Here is a 22,612-nt window from a genome sequence, read left to right as displayed (position 1 = left end):
TGGCCTCACCTTTTGCTGACATATGGGACTGTGTCAGTAAGAGTTATTGGGTTGCAGTCAGGAATATGAGCTGTGGCTCACCTCTCCCTTTCTCTCACACACCCATGTACTGTCGAAGTCAGTTGCAATCCCAAAGGAATCATCACACGTGGAGAAGGGGCTGATCCAGCCTCAATTCACGCAGAAGGTGTTGCCTTTACTCAGCGGGAAGGCAGAGTTCTGAGTCCTCCCCGCAGACACTTGTAAACGATCTGCTCACAGTGTAGTGAATGAGGGCTCCTTGACTGCTCCACCCGAGATAGCAAACTGCAAAAGGGAACTGCAGCCAACTTGGGATATTCCGTTTCGTTCTTTGTGTTATTGGAAAGAGTACAGTTGAGAGCTGGCTTGTGATATCAGTTCATTTGGCTGATCTGACACAGTGTTTAAGACGCTGAGCTCACCCACCAGAACAGCAGACGGAAAAGTGTCAGTGGTGCGTGTTAAGGTCTTCATTCACGAATGTTACACTCGTTCCAGCTGATGAATTCTTCCTTGGAGACCATTAGCATTGTTGGACAGCGCAGTACGACAGATTACTTGTGCGGCTACTGCTAAAACCATTGGATGTCCAATTCCTGCCTCGGGTCACTGTCTGTGTGGAGTTTGCACATTCTCCCCATGTCTGCGTGGGCTTCCTCCGAGTGCCCAGGTTTCCTCCCACACTCCAAAGGATTAGCCATGCTAAATTGTCCCTTAGTGTCCGAAGGTATGCAGGTTAGGGGGCTCAGCAAGGTAAATACATGGGATTACAGGGAGAGGGCCTGGGTGGGATGCTCCGTCAGAGAGTCGGTGCAGACTTGATGGGCCGAATGGCCTCCCTCTGCCCTGTAGGGGTTCTATGCTTCTTTGATTCATCATTGACCAAGGAGCCATTCAGCTCCACCGACACACTGGCAGGTGATGGCCTAGTGGTATTATCACTAGACTCAATCCAGAAACTCAGCTAATGTCCTGGGGGACTCAGGTTCGAATCCCGACACGGACAGATGGTGGAATTTGAATTCAATGAAAAATATCTAGAATTAAGAATCTACCGATGACCATGAAACCATTGTCGATTGTCAGAAAAACCTATCTGGTTCACTAATGTCCTTTAGGGAAGGAAATCTGCCATCCTTACCCGGTCTGGCCTACGTGTGACTCCAGAGCCACAGCAATGTGGTTGACTCTCAACTGCCCTCCAAGGGCAACTAGGAATGGGTAATAAATGCTGGCCCAGCCAGCGATGCCCATGTCCCATGAATGAATAAAAAAATGAATCCCAACTTCTTCCTTTATAGAATCCCCACAGAACAGAAGGAGGCCATTCGGCCCATCGAGTCTGCACCGACCACAATCCCACCCAGGCCCCACTCCCACTCACTCTGCTAATCCTCCTTGCCAATCCACCTAACCCGCACATCTTTGGAGTGTGGGAGGAAACCGGAGCACCCGGAGGAAACCCACGCAGACACGGGGAGAATGTGCAAACTCCACACAGACAGTGACCTGCGGCCGGAATCGAACCTGGGACCCTGGCGCTGTGAGGCAGCAGTGCGAACCACTGTGCCACCCTAAAATCTCCCTTGGCAGATCTTTCTTGTTATAATGCCATGGCCGGGATTCTCTGACCTTTCCTGCTGGGACTCCCTGCTCTCATTGCAGTGGATGAAGACTTGGCTGAGCGCCAAATTCTCCATCCTTACTGGGGGCGGGGGGAGTGTGTTTGTGCGGGGGGGGGAGGGGGGGGCGCGAGCGGTTTTGGAGAATCCTGGCCCATAATAATATTCATCAACGCACCGTTCACACCAAGAGCAGGGAAATCATTAAACAGGGATAAAAGTTGAAATTAAATATTGACATGATTTGTTCTTCTGTTTGCTTTGAAGGGAATGCTGCTGCCTGGACCTCCTGGACCTCAAGGATCTCAGGTAAATGTTCCTACGTGAAGGCAAGCTTCTTCCTGGGCTTGAATACGCCTTAAAATTAAAATTGCTTGTCCCGTGAGCCATTCACCTCCAGACTGGGATCTGGAGCAAACACCTCATGTGGCGTCAGAGATCCCCCCCACAATCGATGGCGTTGAAATGTTTGGGCTCACTGGTTAATCAAGTTTATTGTAGTTCATAGAATCCCAGTGCACAAGGAGGTCATTCGGCCCATCGAGTCCGCACCAACCACAATCCCACCCAGGCCCTATCCCCATAACCCCATGCGTTTACCCTAGCTAGTCCCCCTGACACTAAGGGGCAATTTAGCACGGCCAATCCACCTAACCCGCACATCTTCGGACTGTGGGAGGAAACCGGAGCACCCGGAGGAAACCCACGCAGACACGGGGAGAATGTGCAGACTCCGCACAGACAGCGACCCAAGCCGGGAATCGAACCCGGGTCCCTGGTGCTGTGAGGCAGCAGTGCTCACCACTGTGCCACCGTGCTGCCCTATGGGTTATGGATCTCTGGGCTACAGCTTGATCCAGTTTGAGGGATGGATAGGTCTCCACGCTTGGTCAAGTGAAACATCCAGAGGTGCATGCATAGATAATGGAAACAGAAGGAGGCCATTCGGCTCTTCGAGCCTACTCCGCCATTCATTTTGATCATGGCTGATCATCGAATTCAATATCCTGATCCCCCCTTCTCCCCCATATCCCTTCATTCCTTTAGCCCCAGAGTTATATCTAATTTCTTCTTGAAATCACAAATAATTTGATTTGATTTGATTTATTGTCACATGTATTGGCATACAGTGAAAAGTATTGTTCCTTGCGCGCTATACAGACAAAGCATACCGTTCATAGAGAAGGAAAGGAGAGGGTGCAGAATGTAGTGTTCCAGTCTTTTTGATTTGATTTATTATTGCCACATGTATTAACATACAGTGAAAAGTATTGTTTCTTGCGCGCTATACAGACAAGCATACCGTTCATAGAGAAGGAAAGGAGAGGGTGCAGAATGTAGTGTTACAGTCATAGCTAGGGTGTAGAGAAAGATCAACTTAATGCGAGGTAGGTCCATTCAAAAGTCTGACAGCAGCAGGGAAGAAGTTGTTCTTGAGTTGGTTGGTGCGCGACCTGAGACTTTTTCCCGACGGAAGAAGGTGGAAGAGAGAATGTCCGGGGTGCGTGGGGTCCTTAATTATGCTGGCTGCTTTGCCGAGGCGGCGGGAAGTGTAGACAGAGTCAATGGATGGGAGGCTGGTTTGCGTGATGGATTGGGGTACACTCTCAACCTTTTGTAGTTCCTTGCGGTCTTGGGCAGAGCAGGAGCCTCTATTGATGTAACTCCACTTGTTTCAATGGACCACTGCCTTTAAGTATATCCGCTGTGCACACTTTGGATGCAGAGATCGTCTTTGGCCTCCGACGTTTGGGTTTGGGTCCAGCTGAGACTGACGGGATGGAATTCCCCCCACTAAGTGGTGGTCTTCAAACCCCTCTCGATGACAGCAATCACCCTTGTTGTTGCTCATAGAAAATCTGAAGTTTATGCCGAAACGCAGTAGTAATCCCCTCCTGGACACTCTTTATGGCGAGTGGGACAATTGGTGGGTGAGGATTCTTTCTATGGCCAGTCTTTGGGCGCAGGCAGCACAGTGGCACAACGGTTAGCACTGCTGTCTCACAGCGCCGGGGACCCGGATTCGATCCCCGGCTTGGGTCACTGCCTGTGCGGAGTCTGCACGTTCTCCCCGTGTCTGCGTGGGTTTCCTCTGGGTGCTCCCGTTTCGTCCCGCAGTCCAAAAGACGTGCTGGTTAGGGTGGATCGGCCGTGCTAAATTCTCCCTCGGTGTACCCGAACAGGCGCTGGAGCGTGGGTATTTTCACAGTAACTTCATTGCGGTGTTAATGTAAGCCGACTGGTGACACTAATAAATTAACTTTAAACTAAAAGCTTTTTAAACAACTCATGATTTTAAACATGTCTATCAAATTTCCACTGAGCTTTTGGACGCAACGGTTGAAGGTGTTTCATCACCACCTTCTCAAGGGGCAATTAGGGATGGGCAATAAATAATGATGAATAAACTTAAGTCAATAATAAACTTAAATAGTTTGGCCAGTGCCCAGAAAATACTTGTTTTTACTGCAAATCTTTGTTCAGCTCCTCATTTTGGCGGGCGAGATATGGATCTGAGCTGCAGGGCCAGAGTCCGTACTCGAACATTGTCCTCCGAGTGGGTGTTCAGAGATGAGATTCGATGTTAGAAAGAACCAAGAGGAAATTAAAAAGAAATTGCCCTCCTGTTCTTTGCAGCGAGATCCAATGAGTAACATTGTTTTTGGCTGGACCTCGGGCCCCACTGTTTGTTTTGCTCTCTCACTGGGAAGAGGGACAAGTTTCCCACTGTTATCGAAAAGGATCTTGTTTTTGGCTCCCGTTGCCTGCCTCAGATGATTGTAGCCCTTCTGGGTATCAAACCCTGGTTCGGTTTCTCTTTCAGAGAGCACCAGCTTCACTTGGCGGTTAACTCTCTCCGAATCCCGAGTCGGGAAGCAAAAAGAAATGCTTGCATTTGTATAGCGCCTTTCACATCCCTGAGGGGTTTTACAATCCATCGAATCCCGACGGTGCAGAAGGAGGCCGTTCGGCCCATCGAGTTAGGTTAGGTGGATTGGCCATGCTAAATTGCCCCTCAGTGTCCAAAGATGTGCAGGTTAGGTGGATTGGCCATTCTAAATTGCCCCTCAGTGTCCAAAGATGTGCAGGTTAGGTGGATTGGCCATGCTAAATTGCCCCTCAGTGTCCAAAGATGTGCAGGTTAGGTGAATTGGCCATGTTAAATTGCCCCTCAGTGTCCAAAGATGTGTAGGTTAGGTGGATTGGCCATGCTAAATTGCCCCTCAGTGTCCAAAGATGTGCAGGTTAGGTGAATTGGCCATGTTAAATTGCCCCTCAGTGTCCAAAGATGTGTAGGTTAGGTGGATTGGCCATGCTAAATTGCCCCTTTGTCTTCAACGATGTGCAGGTTAGGTGGATTGGCCATGCTAAATTGTCCCTTAGTGTCTAAAGATGTGCGGGCCAGGTGAATTGGCCATGCTAAATGTGTGGGGTTATAGAGATAGGACCTGGGTAAGTGGCTCTGTCAGAGTGTTGGTGTAGACTCGATGGCCAAATAGCCTCTTCTGCACTGTATGGAATCGATGAGTTTGCACCGACTCTCTGACAGAGCATTTTATCCAGGACCTGACCCGTAACCCCACATATTTACCCCACTGATCTCCCTAACCTACACCTCTTGGGTCAATTTAGCACGGCCAATCCCTCTAACCTGCACATCTTTTGGACTATGGGAAGAAACCGGAGCACCCAGAGGAAACGCACATTGACACTGGGAGAATGTGCAAACTCCACGCAGACAGTGACCCGAGGCTGGAAGTGAACCCTGGGGACCCTGGTGCTGTCTGTGCCACCGTGCTGGCGCAAGACGTAGGTCATGCCAGGGCTTGAGCTGGTAAGCTTGGCCGCGGATCCAGTGCAGTGCTGAGGGAGTGCTGCATTCTTGGCTCAAGTGGTGAAGAGGGTATTTGAAAGCACGTCGCTATGATGTGAGGCGGAGAGGTCTCTCTGGCACGGTGGCCAGCATTCCTCCCAAATCAACACCACAAAATGCAAACAAATGAAACGCTCCTTTATCCCGGCCGGTATTTTTAGCACAAGCCGCTTGCTGTATTTGCTGCCGTGGCAACAGCCAAACCATTGTGTTTGAAGTGCTTTGAGACATCTTCATTAGGTATCCGATCTTTCATAAGTGCAAATCTATCTCTCAAGGAGGACTGTTTGTTATTGGATGAAATTCTGGAGTGATTGTCGAGTGTAATTTTGGAAGTTTAACCTGGAAGCGAATGCAAACTTGCAGACCTTAAAACCTCTTAGTTTCTGGGTAAATAAAAGCAAAACGCTGGAAAAACTCAGCAAGTCAGGCAGCATCTGTGGGAGAGAAAATAGAGCTGATATTCTGAGTCCAATAAACCTTCTTTCAATAAAAGCAAATTACTGCGGATGCTGGAATCTGAAACAAAAAACAGGAAATGTTGGAAAATCTCAGCAGGTCTGTTATGGCTCCTGCTCTGCCCAAGACCGCAAGAAACTACAAAAGGTTGTGAATGTAGCCCAGTCCATCACGCAAGCCAGCTTCCCATCCATTGACTCTGTCTACACTTCCCGCTGCCTCGGCAAAGCAGCCAGCATAATTAAGGACCCCACGTACCCTGGACAATTCTCTCTTCCACCTTCTTCCGTCGGGAAAAAGATACAAAAGTCTGAGGACATGTACCAACCGATTCAAGAACAGCTTCTTCCCTGCTGCTGTCAGACTTTTGAATGGACCTACCTCGCACTAAGTTGGCCTTTCTCTACACCCTAGCTATGACTGTAACCCTACATTCTGCACTCTCTCGTTTCCTTCTCTATGAACAGTATGCTCTGTATAGTGTGCAAGAAACAATACTTTTCACTGTATACTAATACATGTGACAATAATAAATCAAATCAGGTCTGACAGCATGTATGGAGAGAGAATGGAATAAGAAGTCACACAACACCAGGTTTAAAGTCCAACAGGTTTATTTGGAATCACGAGCTTCCATCACTCACCTGATGAAGGAGCAGTGCTCTGAAAGCTCGTGATTCCAAATAAACCTGTTGGACTTTAACCCGGTGTTGTGAGACTTCTTACTGTGCCCACCCCAGTCCAACACCGGCATCTCCACATCAGAGAGAGAATAGTACCAACGTTTCGAGTCTGGATGACCCTTCGTGAGAGCTAAGTGCAAAGAGAATCAGAAAAGATGATCAGAAGTAGCACAGTATAAATCTTTCCTGAGTTTATTTTGCCCTTAGCTCTGACGAAGGGTCATCCAGACTCAAAATGTTGGCTCTGTTTTCTCTCCACAGATGCTTTGAGACCTGCCGATGACCTTCTTTAGAGCTTGTTCTCTAGAAATACCCATTGGAAAAGTTCAGTGTTCTGGGAATGTTCTGGGAAATGGGAAGTGAAGGATTTCTGCTGTTCAGATACTTCGTTGTAGATCGTTGAGGCAGCCATTTTGGATGCCATTGCATCACAGAGCCCCCTTCTGAGGCGTTTGCGTGGTGAAGTAGAGAAAGGGCGCTATTACACTCTTGTGAAGGAGTGAGCATCATTTGAAGGTGCTTTTCTTCCCCGAGGACCCAGAGAGAATGTCGCCGTCAAACTTTCTATTGTAGTTTCCCCTTCCCGATTGGCCCTTGGGATCCGAATGACGTAGTTAAGGCCCCTTTCTTGATTGCCCATTGTTAACCCCACCGAGAGGAGTCTTCTTGAACCGCTGCGACACTGATGGTGATAGTACACCCAAAATCTGAGAGCCAGTAGCACAGTGGTTAGCACTGCTGTCTCTCAGCACCAGGAACAAAGAACAAAGAACAGTACAGCACAGGAAACAGGCCCTTCGGCCCTCCAAGCCTGTGCTTGGAGAATCTGGGTTCGATTCCCGGCTCGGGTCACTGTCTGTGCAGAGTCCGCACATTCTCCCCGTGTCTGCGTGGGTTTCTTCCGGGTGCTCCAGTTTCCCCCCACAGTCCGAAAGACGTGCTGGTTCGGGCGCATTGGCCATGCTAAATTCTCCCTCAGTGTTACCCGTACAGGCGCCGGAGTGGGACGACTAGGGGATTTTCACAGTAACTTCATTGCAGTGTTAATGTAAGTCTACTTGTGACACTAATAAATAAACAGCAGTGATGAAGGGCGGATGGATGGGCATTCCCAAGAACACGAGATAGGAACAGGAATGGGTCATCGGATCCATCGAGGCAGCTCCGCCATTCAGTATGATTATGGCTGACCTTTGACTTTAACTCTGTGCTCCCGCCTGCTTTCCATTTCCCTCGGAGACAAAGATTCTATCCCAACCTTTAACTGTATTTGACGATGGAGTGTCCACAATGAGCTGGGGTAAAGAATTCCAAAGATTCACAACCCTTCGAGTGAAGTGATTCCTCCACATCTCAGTCCGGAGTGATCAACCCCCTTATCCTGGTGATTCCGATTTCCCCAATCTCTCGGCGTCCACCCAACCAAACCCCCTTCGGAATCTGGAGTCTCTCGACGAGATTCTCACTCTCCTTAACTCCAGGCAGTATTGGGCCCAATTCACTCAGCCTCCCGTCATTGGAAAAGCCACGCATCCCAGTGGCCAATCCAGTGAACCGTTGCTGTAACCACCTCCAGTGCGAGTGCAGACCTAAATGTGAATTGGCGTTCCCTGAGGGGCAATTTAGCACGGTCAATCCACCCAACCTGCACACTCCAAATGGGTTTGGTGGATTGGTCGTGGTAAAGGCATGGAGTTACGCGGATGGGGCGGAGGGGAGGGCCTGGGTGGGAGGCCCTTTTGGAGTGCCTGTGCAGACTCAATGGGCCGAATGGCCTCTTCCTGCACTGTCGGGATTCCATGGTGAGCGTCAAATATCATTGCAGTCAGGCGATGTGTGATTCCCGGCAAAGACTTTGACCTTTCTTTGAACTCTTTCTTACAGGGCCCCCCAGGATTCCCGGGTTTGATAGGACTGCGTGGACAGCCTGGTGACCCTGGACTGATGGTAAGCAACGTTATTTATCCCTTACCCTAGTCGCGCGTGGATTGAATGCTTGGCTGGGCTGTTGAACTCTCTTGAGGGAGGGAGGCAGATGGTGATGATGATGAGTTGAGGCATGTTATTTTTAACCTCCCCCTGGTTGCTAGGCCGGTCACCGTGGATACAGCGGGATTCTCGCATGGATAGGGAGTTGGAGATCAACAGATCTGAGGCAGGTGTTGTGGAGTGGCTCTTGAGGGCAGCAGAGGTCATTGAGAACCCCTGAGAGGAATGAGGTGGCAGAACATCTTCCCCCAGGACCAAGGAACTTCCGTGTGTTCTCCAATGCTCTTCCCTCTGCCTTGCACCACAGATACCATATGCTGGACAGCTCTGTGTTACTGCCCCTCAGCGTTGAGAATGGCGACCATTCCAGACAGATGACTTTGAGCTGATGGATGGTTTGAGACACATACAGGCACCTTCCCCTCCAAAGCGCAGTGCAGAATGCCACGTACTGCAATGGCAAAGCAACAAAGCCAGCGATTTGAGACAGAATGATGTGTCTTTGAGGTAAGTATCAGGGGCCGACGGGAGGCCAGCGTAGACACCCTGGACAGATCCCCCAAACCCCGTGTAACTCACCACTCACTCTCAGCAGCATTTTGGGACATCTGAGATGGTTCACGCCAGGATGTGTCAGGCAATTAGTGTATCTGATCGAATTATTGAATTTTAAAAATATAAACAAATCCTGATGATTGAATTATTCTCCCTCAGTCCGTCCCGATCAATCTTGTTCTTTCTATTTGTGTTGGTTTCTCTCTTTATTCTCACCATCAATTTCCCCTTTATTTCTCCATCTTTTTCATTCCCTTTATTTCTTTCTCTTCTCTTTCTCTCTCACTGTGTGTATGTCTCTGTGCACGTGTCTCTGTGTGTGTGTCTCTCTCTCTGTCTCTCTCTCTGTCTCTCTCTCTGTCTCTCTCTCTGTCTCTCTCTCTGTCTCTCTCTCTGTCTCTCTCTCTGTCTCTCTCTCTGTCTCTCTCTCTGTCTCTCTCTCTGTCTCTCTCTCTGTCTCTCTCTCTGTCTCTCTCTCTGTCTCTCTCTCTGTCTCTCTCTCTGTTTCTCTCTCTGTTTCTCTCTCTGTCTCTGTCTCTGTCTCTGTCTCTGTCTCTCTCTCTGTCTCTGTCTCTCCCTCCGTCTCTCTCCCTCCGTCTCTCTCCCTCCGTCTCTCTCCCTCCGTCTCTCTCCCTCCGTCTCTCTCCCTCCGTCTCTCTCCCTCCGTCTCTCTCCCTCCGTCTCTCTCCCTCCGTCTCTCTCCCTCCGTCTCTCTCCCTCCGTCTCTCTCCCTCCGTCTCTCTCCCTCCGTCTCTCTCCCTCCGTCTCTCTCCCTCCGTCTCTCTCCCTCCGTCTCTCTCCCTCCGTCTCTCTCCCTCCGTCTCTCTCCCTCCGTCTCTCTCCCTCCGTCTCTCTCCCTCCGTCTCTCTCCCTCCGTCTCTCTCCCTCCGTCTCTCTCCCTCCGTCTCTCTCCCTCCGTCTCTCTCCCTCCGTCTCTCTCCCTCCGTCTCTCTCCCTCCGTCTCTCTCCCTCCGTCTCTCTCCCTCCGTCTCTCTCCCTCCGTCTCTCTCCCTCCGTCTCTCTCCCTCCGTCTCTCTCCCTCCGTCTCTCTCCCTCCGTCTCTCTCCCTCCGTCTCTCTCCCTCCGTCTCTCTCCCTCCGTCTCTCTCCCTCCGTCTCTCTCCCTCCGTCTCTCTCCCTCCGTCTCTCTCCCTCCGTCTCTCTCCCTCCGTCTCTCTCCCTCCGTCTCTCTCCCTCCGTCTCTCTCCCTCCGTCTCTCTCCCTCCGTCTCTCTCCCTCCGTCTCTCTCCCTCCGTCTCTCTCCCTCCGTCTCTCTCCCTCCGTCTCTCTCCCTCCGTCTCTCTCCCTCCGTCTCTCTCCCTCCGTCTCTCTCCCTCCGTCTCTCTCCCTCCGTCTCTCTCCCTCCGTCTCTCTCCCTCCGTCTCTCTCCCTCCGTCTCTCTCCCTCCGTCTCTCTCCCTCCGTCTCTCTCCCTCCGTCTCTCTCCCTCCGTCTCTCTCCCTCCGTCTCTCTCCCTCCGTCTCTCTCCCTCCGTCTCTCTCCCTCCGTCTCTGTCTCTGTGTGTCTCTCTCTCTCTCTCTGTCTCTGTGCCTCTGTGTGTCTGTGTGTCTCTCTCTGTGTGTCTCTCTCTGTGTGTCTCTCTCTGTGTGTCTCTCTCTGTGTGTCTCTCTCTGTGTGTCTCTCTCTGTGTGTCTCTCTCTGTGTGTCTCTCTCTGTGTGTCTCTCTCTGTGTGTCTCTCTCTGTGTGTCTCTCTCTGTGTGTCTCTCTCTGTGTGTCTCTCTCTGTGTGTCCCTCTCTGTGTGTCCCTCTCTGTGTGTCCCTCTCTGTGTGTCCCTCTCTGTGTGTCCCTCTCTGTGTGTCCCTCTCTGTGTGTCCCTCTCTGTGTGTCCCTCTCTGTGTGTCCCTCTCTGTGTGTCCCTCTCTCTCCGCGTCTCTCTCTCTGCGCGTCTCTCTCTCTGCGCGTCTCTCTCTCTGCGCGTCTCTCTCTCTGCGCGTCTCTCTCTCTGCGCGTCTCTCTCTCTGCGCGTCTCTCTCTCTGCGCGTCTCTCTCTCTGCGCGTCTCTCTCTCTGCGCGTCTCTCTCTCTGTGTCTCTCTCTCTGTGTCTCTCTCTCTGTGTCTCTCTCTCTGTGTCTCTCTCTCTGTGTCTCTCTCTCTGTGTCTCTCTCTCTGTGTCTCCCTGCCTCTCTCTGCCTCTCTCTGTGATAAGCAGAGCCATCTCACTGACAGCTGCCTGAAGATATGTTCTGAGGGATGAAGCCAGACCCTCTCCACACAAGGGGAACATGTGTAACCCCCTGTGGGACGTCTGTGGCTGGGAGCTTTAAATGTTCAACTCATTATTTAGAGTTTAATTTAGATGTAAGTGTCTCTCAGCCTATTGTGTTTATCTCACCAGTCCTTGCTCACTTCTGAAAAATGCCCACGTTTGACAAATGTCGCCCGAACAGTGTAACTATATATAGAAATGTAACAAGACTGCATCGTTCTCGGATTAAGAGCTGATCTGCAGGTTCCGAAGCACCCTCAGGCTTTGTTTATTCTTACATTTCTGTTGCATGGACACTCTTGAGGAAATTACGGCTCACAAACAGGCCATTCGGCCCAACTGAACCGTAGCAGCTCCTCGTGAATCTCCTCCCATCTTGCCCCGTGCAGTAATTCGGGAGGCGTCCCGTACCTGTTTCTTCTTGGCTTCGACAATCACTCTCCTTCCCCTCTAACTGCGATCTCCTTACGACTTGGTTTATCCTCGTCGCCAGTGTAATAAATTGGGAGGTGGCTTATTCTGGCTTCAGTGAGAAACAGTTTATTAACTAATTTAATACATGTAAAGCTGCTATGGTCCCAGATGACCGCAGGCTGCTGTCCCCTTTGAGGGGGAGAGCTGACTGGTGGTGGATTTAACCTGAGGATCACCACACCTTGCACGCGAAAGGGCAAGGTTAATGAAGACGGGGCCTTCGTGGATAACCTCAGCCGGTACGGGAATTGACCCCACGCTTTTGGCGCTGCCCTGTGTCACTAACCAGCCAACTGAGTTGACGTACAAGATAGGAGTCTGACAGAACTAGTGCACACCTCCGCTCTCTTCCCCTCACCAACTGAGGATTCTCCCCTTGCACCCGATTGGCCCTTCTTCCCGTGTGGCCTCTTCATGGGGGTCCGGCCTGATCACGTGACCCTCAAAGGATTGTCCCATTCAAGGGTTACCACCCTTTATCTCGTCCTACCGGCCTAACCTTCCATTCCTTTCTCCCTCATGCGTTTATCTACCTTGCCCTTAAATGTAGCTACACCATTCACCTCATCCACTCTCTGTGGGAGCAAGTTTCACATTCTCCGCACTCTCTGTGTAAAGATGTCCCTACTGAATTCCCCGTCTGCATTTATGGGTGACTCTCTAATATTGATGGTCCCTAGTTTTGGATTGGTAACTCCAACTGAAACGCCACCCCCCCCCCCAATTCCCATCTTTATGATGTGAGCACCTTGGCATGTTAAAAACCTACGGGCTATAATCCAAAAAGTGTTTTAAGAGTCATCTGGTTTAGATCAGACTGATCCGTGCTCTGGTGTGTACACTATCACTACCACTTCCTTACCCAAGTCAGTTGCAAGCAAGTCACTCCCACGTCTGATTGGGGTATCGAAACTGTCCCATCGCTAAAAGGCCAGGTTATTTGGTGAGAATGCTGTAGGATTCTTTCTTAGACTCGGTCCCGTCATCCCGACACCTTAGAATCTTCAAATTCCTGCAGTGTAGAAGGAGGCCATTCGTCCCATCGCTTCTGCACCAACTCTCCGAGAGAGCATCTTACCCAGGCCTGCCATCCCTGTAACCTCATGTATTTACCCCACTAATCCCCCTGACCTACACATCTTGGGACACGAAGGGGCAATTTAGCATGGCCAATCCACCTACCCTGCACATCTTTGGACATTAAGGGGCAATTTAGCATGGCCAATCCACCTAACCTGCACATCTTTGGACAGTAAGGGGCAATTTAGCATAGCCAATCCACCTAACCTGCACATCTTTGGACTGTGGGAGGAAACTGGAGCACCCGGAGGAAACCCACACAGACACGGGGAGAATGTGTAAACTCCACACAGACAGCGACCCGAGGCTGGAATTGAACCCGGATCTCTGGCGCTGTGAGGCAGCAGTGCTAACCACTGTGCCGCCTTGGTGCGTACACAAACTTAGAAATCATAGAACCCCTACGGTGCAGAAGGAGGCCATTCGGCCCATCGAGTCTGCACCAACATCAATCCCACCCAGCCCCTATCCCCGCTTAGTTACCCTGCTAATCCCTCTAACCTATCAACCTATTAATTTAGTATGTACAAACAACCTGACCTGCACATCTTTGGACTGTGGGAGGAAACCGGAGCACCTGGAGGAAACCCACGCAGACACGGGGAGAATGTGCAAACTCCACACAGACAGTGACCCAAGCCGGGAATCGAACCCAGGTCCCTGGAGCTGTGAGGCAGCAGTGCTCACCACTGTGCCACCGTGCCGCCCACTTCTCAGAACCTTCCATTCAGAAGAGCATCCATTTTCTCAGCATGCGAACCATAAGTCTTCATGAGTAACTCGCTGGACTTGTAACACGTTTTGGAGAATTCCGAGGATGTGAAAAGCCCAATATTTATTCCATATCGAATCCATGTCATTGGCAATATTCCGCGCGCCCCCTCCCTCCCCCCGGCAACACGGCCTCAGGTGAAGTAACTCTGGAGACGACCTTGCCAAATAGATTCTAAGTGCCGAGCGAGCATAAAAGGGGGAGAGAATCGCGCCCTCTTTTTTGGGCGAGTTATAATTCCAACCTTGCCTCACTCTGAGGAATAAAATGAAGCAACATCTGTTTCCCACCAGCAGAGGGAGGGGTAGGGCCTAATCTCATCCAAAAAGCCGCAGATTGCAGCAGAGAGCACCATTGTGCATGCACGCAAACCCAATTTTCCGGCTCTCATGATCCTACCAGCACGCCCCACCCATCGAGCAGTGGGGGCGAGAAGATATGATCGCTCCCGCCCATCTGCCTTTAACTCCTCTTTTGTCTCTGCCTGGTGTCGCCTTAGCACTGACCCTACCATCAGGGCAAAGGAGTTCCAGTGTTGGTTTATCCCTTTCCCGGTGTGTAGTTGTGGGCCGGACGTCAATGTCTCCAGCCGAACTTCAGGAGACAAAGGACGACCTTTTTTTTTTGGGGTGGGTGAAAGTTACGGAGACCCTCACCACGCGGAGTTGCCTGCTAATTGTTGCCGAACTTCGGACAAAGGTTCCATTGAAATTGCCCAGGGTACGAACGCAGAGACAATGGCCGCCCCATCGCCCAGGGAACAAACGCAAAGACATGGCTGGCCCATCACCCAGGGAATGAATGCAGAGACAATGGCCGCCCCATCGCCCAGGGAGTGAACGCAGAGACAATGGCCGCCCCATCACCCAGGGAGTGAACGCAGAGACAATGGCCGCCCCATCACCCAGGGAGTGAACGCAGAGACAATGGCCTCCCCATCACCCAGGGAATGAACGCAGAGACAATGGCCTCCCCATCGCCCAGGGAGTGAACGCAGAGACAATGGCCGCCCCATCACCCAGGGAGTGAACGCAGAGACAATGGCCTCCCCATCACCCAGGGAGTGAACGCAGAGACAATGGCCTCCCCATCACCCAGGGAGTGAACGCAGAGACAATGGCCTCCCCATCACCCAGGGAGTGAACGCAGAGACAATGGCCGCCCCATCACCCAGGGAATGAACGCAGAGACAATGGCCTCCCCATCACCCAGGGAGTGAACGCAGAGACAATGGCCTCCCCATCACCCAGGGAATGAACGCAGAGACAATGGCCTCCCCATCTCCCAGGGAATGAACGCAGAGACAATGGCCTCCCTATACGAATTAAATTGCATGCTGCAAACTGCTCAGTTTGTTGACTGTTTTCCAGACCCACACACCCCGACCATGTGAACGTACCGACGAACAGATTGTCCCCTTTTGTCATTAAGTGCGGATGCAAGTTCTCAGATGTTTCCGATCAGTGGCAGCTTGCCTCCGGGGGGCCTTTTATTCTTAATTGGAAAAGGAAATCTTAGCTCCTGTAGCCATTGATGGAAACTCAATCACATCTGGGCTGCCCACCAGCTGTCCAGCCGTTTCCCCCCAACCCGCCCCCCCGATTCCTTCTCTGGGTATGTTTCTCATTTGCATTACAACTTCCAGTCAGAATTATTATTTTTTTTGCGGGTAGTGGGTGGTTTTCCTCGGTTGAAACTATCTGGGGCCTTCACAGGAAATCGAAGCCTGCCTTGATTAGATCTTCCCACCTAGCCTTTCGAGAGAAGAAGAGAGAGCGAGTGAGAATGAGAGAGAGCGTAAAAGGACAGATGAGTTTTGTCAGGTTTGCTTTATTTCCTTTGAGAGAGGGATGTGGAAAATTGCCTCGGCAGTTCGGCGGGGGAGGCCTTTGCTCTCGTGCGTCAATGACGGGCCTTCCTGGATTTGTGACATGTGGTTTGCACTGTTGTGACCCCTGGGCACTGGATATCGAGCTGCCAATTCCAGCGGACGGAGGGAAAATGAGTCTAAATGCAGGAGCCTTTGGGAAACAGCTTCTGAGCGCCACAAAACATTGTGAATCTCTGTACGGAAACAGTGACAATCGGAGTGAACTCAGCTTGTGATACTCGTAACATCCCTTCACTCTTTTATCCTCACTGCTTATTTGTCAGACTTTCTCATTCTGGATTTAGTGTCTGTATTTTTTATTTTGTACCGAGTTTCTCAGTCTTCCTGACGTTGGTGCCTCCGTCCAGTCAAACCCCAACCCTGGGGTGTTTACACATTCCCGTTGACACCTGACCCTGGGGTATTTACACATTCCCGTTGACACCTGACCCTGGGGTATTTACACATTCCCGTTGACCCCTGACCCTGGGGGGTATTTACACATTCCCATTGACCCCTGACCCTGGGGTATTTACACATTCCCATTAACCTCTGACCCTAGAGTACTTACACATTCTTAACCCCTGACCCTGGGGTATTTACACATTCCCGTTGACACCTGACTCTGGATATTTACACATTCCCATTGACCCCTGACCCTGGGGGGGTATTTACACATTCCCATTGACCCCTGACCCTGGGGTATTTACACATTCCCATTAACCTCTGACCCTAGAGTACTTACACATTCTTAACCCCTAACCCTGGGGTATTTACACATTCCCATTAACCTCTGACCCTAGAGTACTTACACTTTCTTAACCTCTGACCCTGGGGTGTTTACACATTCCCATTGCCCTCTGACCCTGGGGTGTTTACACGTTCTTAACCCCTGACCCTTGGGTATTAATTCATGCCCCCTGCCTTTCTAAGGTCCTGGTTGGCCAAACTGTTATGTGTTCTGTATCTTAGCCGCTGAATCGAACTGTCACATGAAAGAACTCACTGGGCCTATGTGCCTCTGGGGTGAGACACCCTTATCGCCACTCATGCAGGGTGAGGAGTTGTACACGCACACACACTCACACTTGCTCTCACTCTTAAACACACACTCTCTCTCTCTCTCTCTCTCTCTCACTCGCACACTCACTCTCACACTCTCTCTCACACTCTCTCACTATCACACACACACTCACACTCTCAGACTCTCACTCTCTCACGCCCTCTCTCACACACACTCTCTCTCTCACACACTCTCTCTCTCATACACTCTCTCTCTCATACACTCTCTCTCTCACACACTCTCTCTCTCACACACTCTCTCTCTCTCTCACTCTCTCTCTCTCTCTCACACTCTCTCTCTCTCTCACACTCTCTCTCTCACACACTCTCTCTCTCTCTCTCACACTCACTCACTCACTCTCTCTCACACTCACTCACTATCTCTCTTGCACACTCACACACACACTCTCACATTCACTCTCTCTCATGCACACTCACTCTCTCTCGCGCACACACTCTCTCTCGCGCACACACACTCTCTCTCGCGCACACACACTCTCTCTCGCGCGCACTCGCTCCCTCTCGCGCGCACTCGCTCCCTCTCGCGCGCACTCGCTCCCTCTCGCGCGCACTCGCTCCCTCTCGCGCGCACTCGCTCCCTCTCGCGCGCACTCGCTCCCTCTCGCGCGCACTCGCTCCCTCTCGCGCGCACTCGCTCCCTCTCGCGCGCACTCGCTCCCTCTCGCGCGCACTCGCTCCCTCTCGCGCGCACTCGCTCCCTCTCGCGCGCACTCGCTCCCGCTCGCGCGCACTCGCTCCCTCTCGCGCGCACTCGCTCCCTCTCGCGCGCACTCTCGCTCCCTCTCGCGCGCACTCGCTCCTCTCGCGCGCACTCGCTCCCTCTCGCGCGCACTCGCTCCCTCTCGCGCGCACTCGCTCCTCTCGCGCGCACTCGCTCCCTCTCGCGCGCACTCGCTCCCTCTCGCGCGCACTCGCTCCCTCTCGCGCGCACTCGCTCCCTCTCGCGCGCACTCGCTCCCTCTCGCGCGCACTCGCTCCCTCTCGCGCGCACTCGCTCCCTCTCGCGCGCACTCGCTCCCTCTCGCGCGCACTCGCTCCCTCTCGCGCGCACTCGCTCCCTCTCGCGCGCACTCGCTCCCTCTCGCGCGCACTCGCTCCCTCTCGCGCGCACTCGATCCCTCTCGCGCGCACTCGCTCCCTCTCGCGCGCACTCGCTCCCTCTCGCGCGCACTCGCTCCCTCTCGCGCGCACTCGCTCCCTCTCGCGCGCACTCGCTCCCTCTCGCGCGCACTCGCTCCCTCTCGCGCGCACTCGCTCCCTCTCGCGCGCACTCGCTCCCTCTCGCGCGCACTCGCTCCCTCTCGCGCGCACTCGCTCCCTCTCGCGCGCACTCGCTCCCTCTCGCGCGCACTCGCTCCCTCTCGCGCGCACTCGCTCCCTCTCGCGCGCACTCGCTCCCTCTCGCGCGCACTCGCTCCCTCTCGCGCGCACTCGCTCCCTCTCGCGCGCACTCGCTCCCTCTCGCGCGCACTCGCTCCCTCTCGCGCGCACTCGCTCCCTCTCGCGCGCACTCGCTCCCTCTCGCGCGCACTCGCTCCCTCTCGCGCGCACTCGCTCCCGCTCGCGCGCACTCGCTCCCTCTCGCGCGCACTCGCTCCCTCTCGCGCGCACTCGCTCCCTCTCGCGCGCACTCGCTCCCTCTCGCGCGCACTCGCTCCCTCTCGCGCGCACTCGCTCCCTCTCGCGCGCACTCGCTCCCTCTCGCGCGCACTCGCTCCCTCTCGCGCGCACTCGCTCCCTCTCGCGCGCACTCGCTCCCTCTCGCGCGCACTCGCTCCCTCTCGCGCGCACTCGCTCCCTCTCGCGCGCACTCGCTCCCTCTCGCGCGCACTCGCTCCCTCTCGCGCGCACTCGCTCCCTCTCGCGCGCACTCGCTCCCTCTCGCGCGCACTCGCTCCCGCTCGCGCGCACTCGCTCCCTCTCGCGCGCACTCGCTCCCTCTCGCGCGCACTCGCTCCCGCTCGCGCGCACTCGCTCCCGCTCGCGCGCACTCGCTCCCTCTCGCGCGCACTCGCTCCCGCTCGCGCGCACTCGCTCCCGCTCGCGCGCACTCGCTCCCGCTCGCGCGCACTCGCTCCCTCTCGCGCGCACTCGCTCCCGCTCGCGCGCACTCGCTCCCTCTCGCGCGCACTCGCTCCCTCTCGCGCGCACTCGCTCCCTCTCGCGCGCACTCGCTCCCTCTCGCGCGCACTCGCTCCCTCTCGCGCGCACTCGCTCCCTCTCGCGCGCACTCGCTCCCTCTCGCGCGCACTCGCTCCCTCTCGCGCGCACTCGCTCCCTCTCGCGCGCACTCGCTCCCTCTCGCGCGCACTCGCTCCCTCTCGCGCGCACTCGCTCCCTCTCGCGCGCACTCGCTCCCTCTCGCGCGCACTCGCTCCCTCTCGCGCGCACTCGCTCCCTCTCGCGCGCACTCGCTCCCTCTCGCGCGCACTCGCTCCCTCTCGCGCGCACTCGCTCCCTCTCGCGCGCACTCGCTCCCTCTCGCGCGCACTCGCTCCCTCTCGCGCGCACTCGCTCCCTCTCGCGCGCACTCGCTCCCTCTCGCGCGCACTCGCTCCCTCTCGCGCGCACTCGCTCCCTCTCGCGCGCACTCGCTCCCTCTCGCGCGCACTCGCTCCCTCTCGCGCGCACTCGCTCCCTCTCGCGCGCACTCTCTCCCTCTCGCGCGCACTCGCTCCCTCTCGCGCGCACTCGCTCCCTCTCGCGCGCACTCGCTCCCTCTCGCGCGCACTCGCTCCCTCTCGCGCGCACTCGCTCCCTCTCGCGCGCACTCGCTCCCTCTCGCGCGCACTCGCTCCCTCTCGCGCGCACTCGCTCCCTCTCGCGCGCACTCGCTCCCTCTCGCGCGCACTCGCTCCCTCTCGCGCGCACTCGCTCCCTCTCGCGCGCACTCGCTCCCTCCCGCGCGCACTCGCTCCCTCCCGCGCGCACTCGCTCCCTCCCGCGCGCACTCGCTCCCTCCCGCGCGCACTCGCTCCCTCTCCCGCGCACTCGCACCCTCTCGCGCGCACTCGCTCCCTCTCGCGCGCACTCGCTCCCTCTCGCGCGCACTCGCTCCCTCCCGCGCGCACTCGCTCCCTCCCGCGCGCACTCGCTCCCTCCCGCGCGCACTCGCTCCCTCCCGCGCGCACTCGCTCCCTCCCGCGCGCACTCGCTCCCTCTCGCGCGCACTCGCACCCTCTCCCGCGCACTCGCACTCTCTCCCGCGCACTCGCACTCTCTCCCGCGCGCACTCACTCTCTCTCGCGCGCACTCACTCTCTCTCTCGCGCACACTCACTCTCTCTCCCGCACACTCACTCTCTCTCTCCCGCACACTCACTCTCTCTCTCCCGCACACTCACTCTCTCTCTCCCGCACACTCACTCTCTCTCCCGCACACTCACTCTCACACACTCCTTGTCAGTGGGCAGACTCACACTCTGCACAGCGATATACACACACCTCAACTCCGCTTTCTGAATTCAGGCAGTGCTGCCTGTTGGGGCAACACGCACACCCTGATTTATTTCTTGTGACTGAACCTCGGTGGAAATGTTGTCATACAGCTCTGAAATGTGTCGAAGGCAAAGCCGCTTGGCATGTCTGACTGACGTGAGGTAAAATATTAATCATTCCACTGACAGATAGTGAAGCGTGTGGAACATGACTGCGGTATCAGCCAGCCTGTCCTCCGGGCATTTATATGTTTCTTATGCTGTTAGCGTGTCTCTACCTGACCTCCGTTACTTGTAACATGGCATCTCATTTATGAAAAATGTCTCACTATGTTTCTCTCTCTCTCTTTCCCAAACGCTGTTTGAACACAGGGTCCCCCAGGACGTCCTGGACTCCCAGGTGTTGACGGTTTACAAGGCCCCCCTGGGACCATGTTGATGTTACCGGTGAGTTTTGCGAACCGTGCCCGGGTCTTAACGGGGCAGCGATCTCCGTGCTCCTGCGCCGTGACGCAACTTCCCCGCACGCACTGCGGCGGTTCGAGGGGGCGACTTACCGCCAACTATCTCGAGCGACGGGCGGTGAATGATAATCTTGCCAGCGATGCTCGTGTCCCGGGTATGAGTGAAAAGGCAAATCATTGTTCACGTGTGATTTTTAAAGGGAATGTAGAATGGTACGGAAGAGAAGGAGGCCACTCGGCCCACAGCGCCAGTGCTGGCCGTTTGGAAACAGCTATCCAATTAGTCCCACTTTCCTTTGCTTTCCCTCCGTAGCCCCGCAATTTTTTTCTCTCTCCTTTATCAATTCCCTTTTGACAGTCACAATTAAATCTGCATCCTGGAATCCCCTCCCTAGAATCCTACAGTACGGAAGGAGGCCATTCGGCCCATCGAGTCTGCACCGACCACTTTCCCACCCAGGCCCCATCCCCATAACCCCATGCATTGACTCTCGCTAGTCCCCCTGACACTAAGGGGCAATTTAGCACGGCCAATCCACCTAACCCACGCATCTTTGGAGTGTGGGAGGAAACCGGAGCACCCGGAGGAAACCCACGCAGACACGGGGGAGAACGTGCAAACTCCACACAGACAGTGACCCAAGCCGGGAATCGAACCCGGGTCTCTGGCGCTGTGAGGCAGCAGTGCTAACCGCTGTGCCACCGTACCTTCCAAATCCTAATCATTTTTGTTAGTTATGCTTTGGAGATGCCGGTGTTGGACTGGGGTGGGGCACAGTAAGAAGTCTCACGACACCAGGTTAAAGTCCAACAAGTTTATTTGGAATCACGAGCTTTTGGAACACTGCTCCTTCATCAGGTGAGTGATAGTTAGTTAAAAAGCCCATCTGGTTCACTAATGTCTCTTTAGGGAAGGAAATCTGCCGTCCTTACCCGGTCTGGCCAACGTGACTCCAGAGTCACACCAATTTTCTTTTATTCATTCGTGGGACGTGGGTGTCGCTGGCTGGGCCAGCACTTATTACCCATCCCTAGTTGCCCTTGAGAAGGTGGGGGTGGGCTGCCTTCTTGAATCGCTGCAGTCCACGTGCTGTGGGTTGACCATTTAGGGAGGGAATTCCAGGATTTTTCCGGATTGACTCTTATATATCCTCTGGAATGGTCGAGCAAGCAACTCCGTTCAAGGACAATTAGGGATGGGTGTACAATGCTATTTGCTACCAAATAAACCTGTTGGACTTTAACCTGGCGTTGTTAAAACTCTTACTGTGTTTACCCCAGTCCAACGCCGGCATCTCCACATCATGTATAATGCCGCCCAGCCAGTGACGCCCACATCCATTAAAAGAATAATCATTAAAATAAACTTACCAAGTTTAAAAAAGGCTCTCCTCGTTTTGCTCCCACCTCCTCCTTACCCAATAATTTGATATCAGAGCCCCCTGCCCGCAGACCTTCCCGCTTCCAGAGGCAGTTTTGCCCTGTACACTGTATCAAAAAAAACTTTCATGATGTTCAAAGCTTCAGTTGAGTTTCCCCTTGTACTTCTCTGCTCCAAGGAGAACAACCCCACCCACTCCACCCTCTCCAGCCTCACCAGCCTCAATTGGAAATCCCCTCGCTGCTGGTAGCATTTGAGCAAAACTCCTCACGACCCTCGCATCGAATCCCTACAGTGCATAAGAAGGCTGTTCGGCCCATCGAGTCTGCACTGATTCTACAAAAGAGCATTTTACCCAGATCCACCCCACCCCACCCCCATAACCCTGTGCATTTAGCATGGCCAATCCCCCTAACCTGCACATCTTTGGACACTAAGGGGCAATTTAGCATGGCCAATCCACCTAACCTGCACATCTTTGGACACTAAGGGGCAATTTAGCATGGCCAATCCACCTAACCTGCACATCTTTGGACACTAAGGGGCAATTTAGCACGGCCAATCCACCTAACCTGCACATCTTTGGACACTAAGGGGCAATTTAGCATGGCCAATCTGCCTA

At 53.9% G+C, this 22,612-nt stretch overlaps 1 protein-coding gene across 1 annotated transcript in view; it reads left to right on the top strand.

Moving 5' to 3' along the window:
- LOC144507597 (uncharacterized) overlaps positions 1-22,612 on the top strand; it is a 282,765-nt gene that overhangs the window by 145,297 nt on the left and 114,856 nt on the right. Inside the window, exons 10-12 of the mRNA XM_078234752.1 lie at positions 1,911-1,952; positions 8,544-8,606; positions 20,518-20,592. Of these exons, the coding sequence (XP_078090878.1) occupies positions 1,911-1,952; positions 8,544-8,606; positions 20,518-20,592 (180 nt within the window). The remainder of the gene's footprint in view (positions 1-1,910; positions 1,953-8,543; positions 8,607-20,517; positions 20,593-22,612) is intronic.

Source organism: Mustelus asterias, chromosome 19 (genome assembly GCF_964213995.1).
Source record: "Mustelus asterias chromosome 19, sMusAst1.hap1.1, whole genome shotgun sequence".
NCBI classification, from domain to species: domain Eukaryota; kingdom Metazoa; phylum Chordata; class Chondrichthyes; order Carcharhiniformes; family Triakidae; genus Mustelus; species Mustelus asterias.
This window is presented reverse-complemented; position numbering and strand designations above follow the sequence as displayed.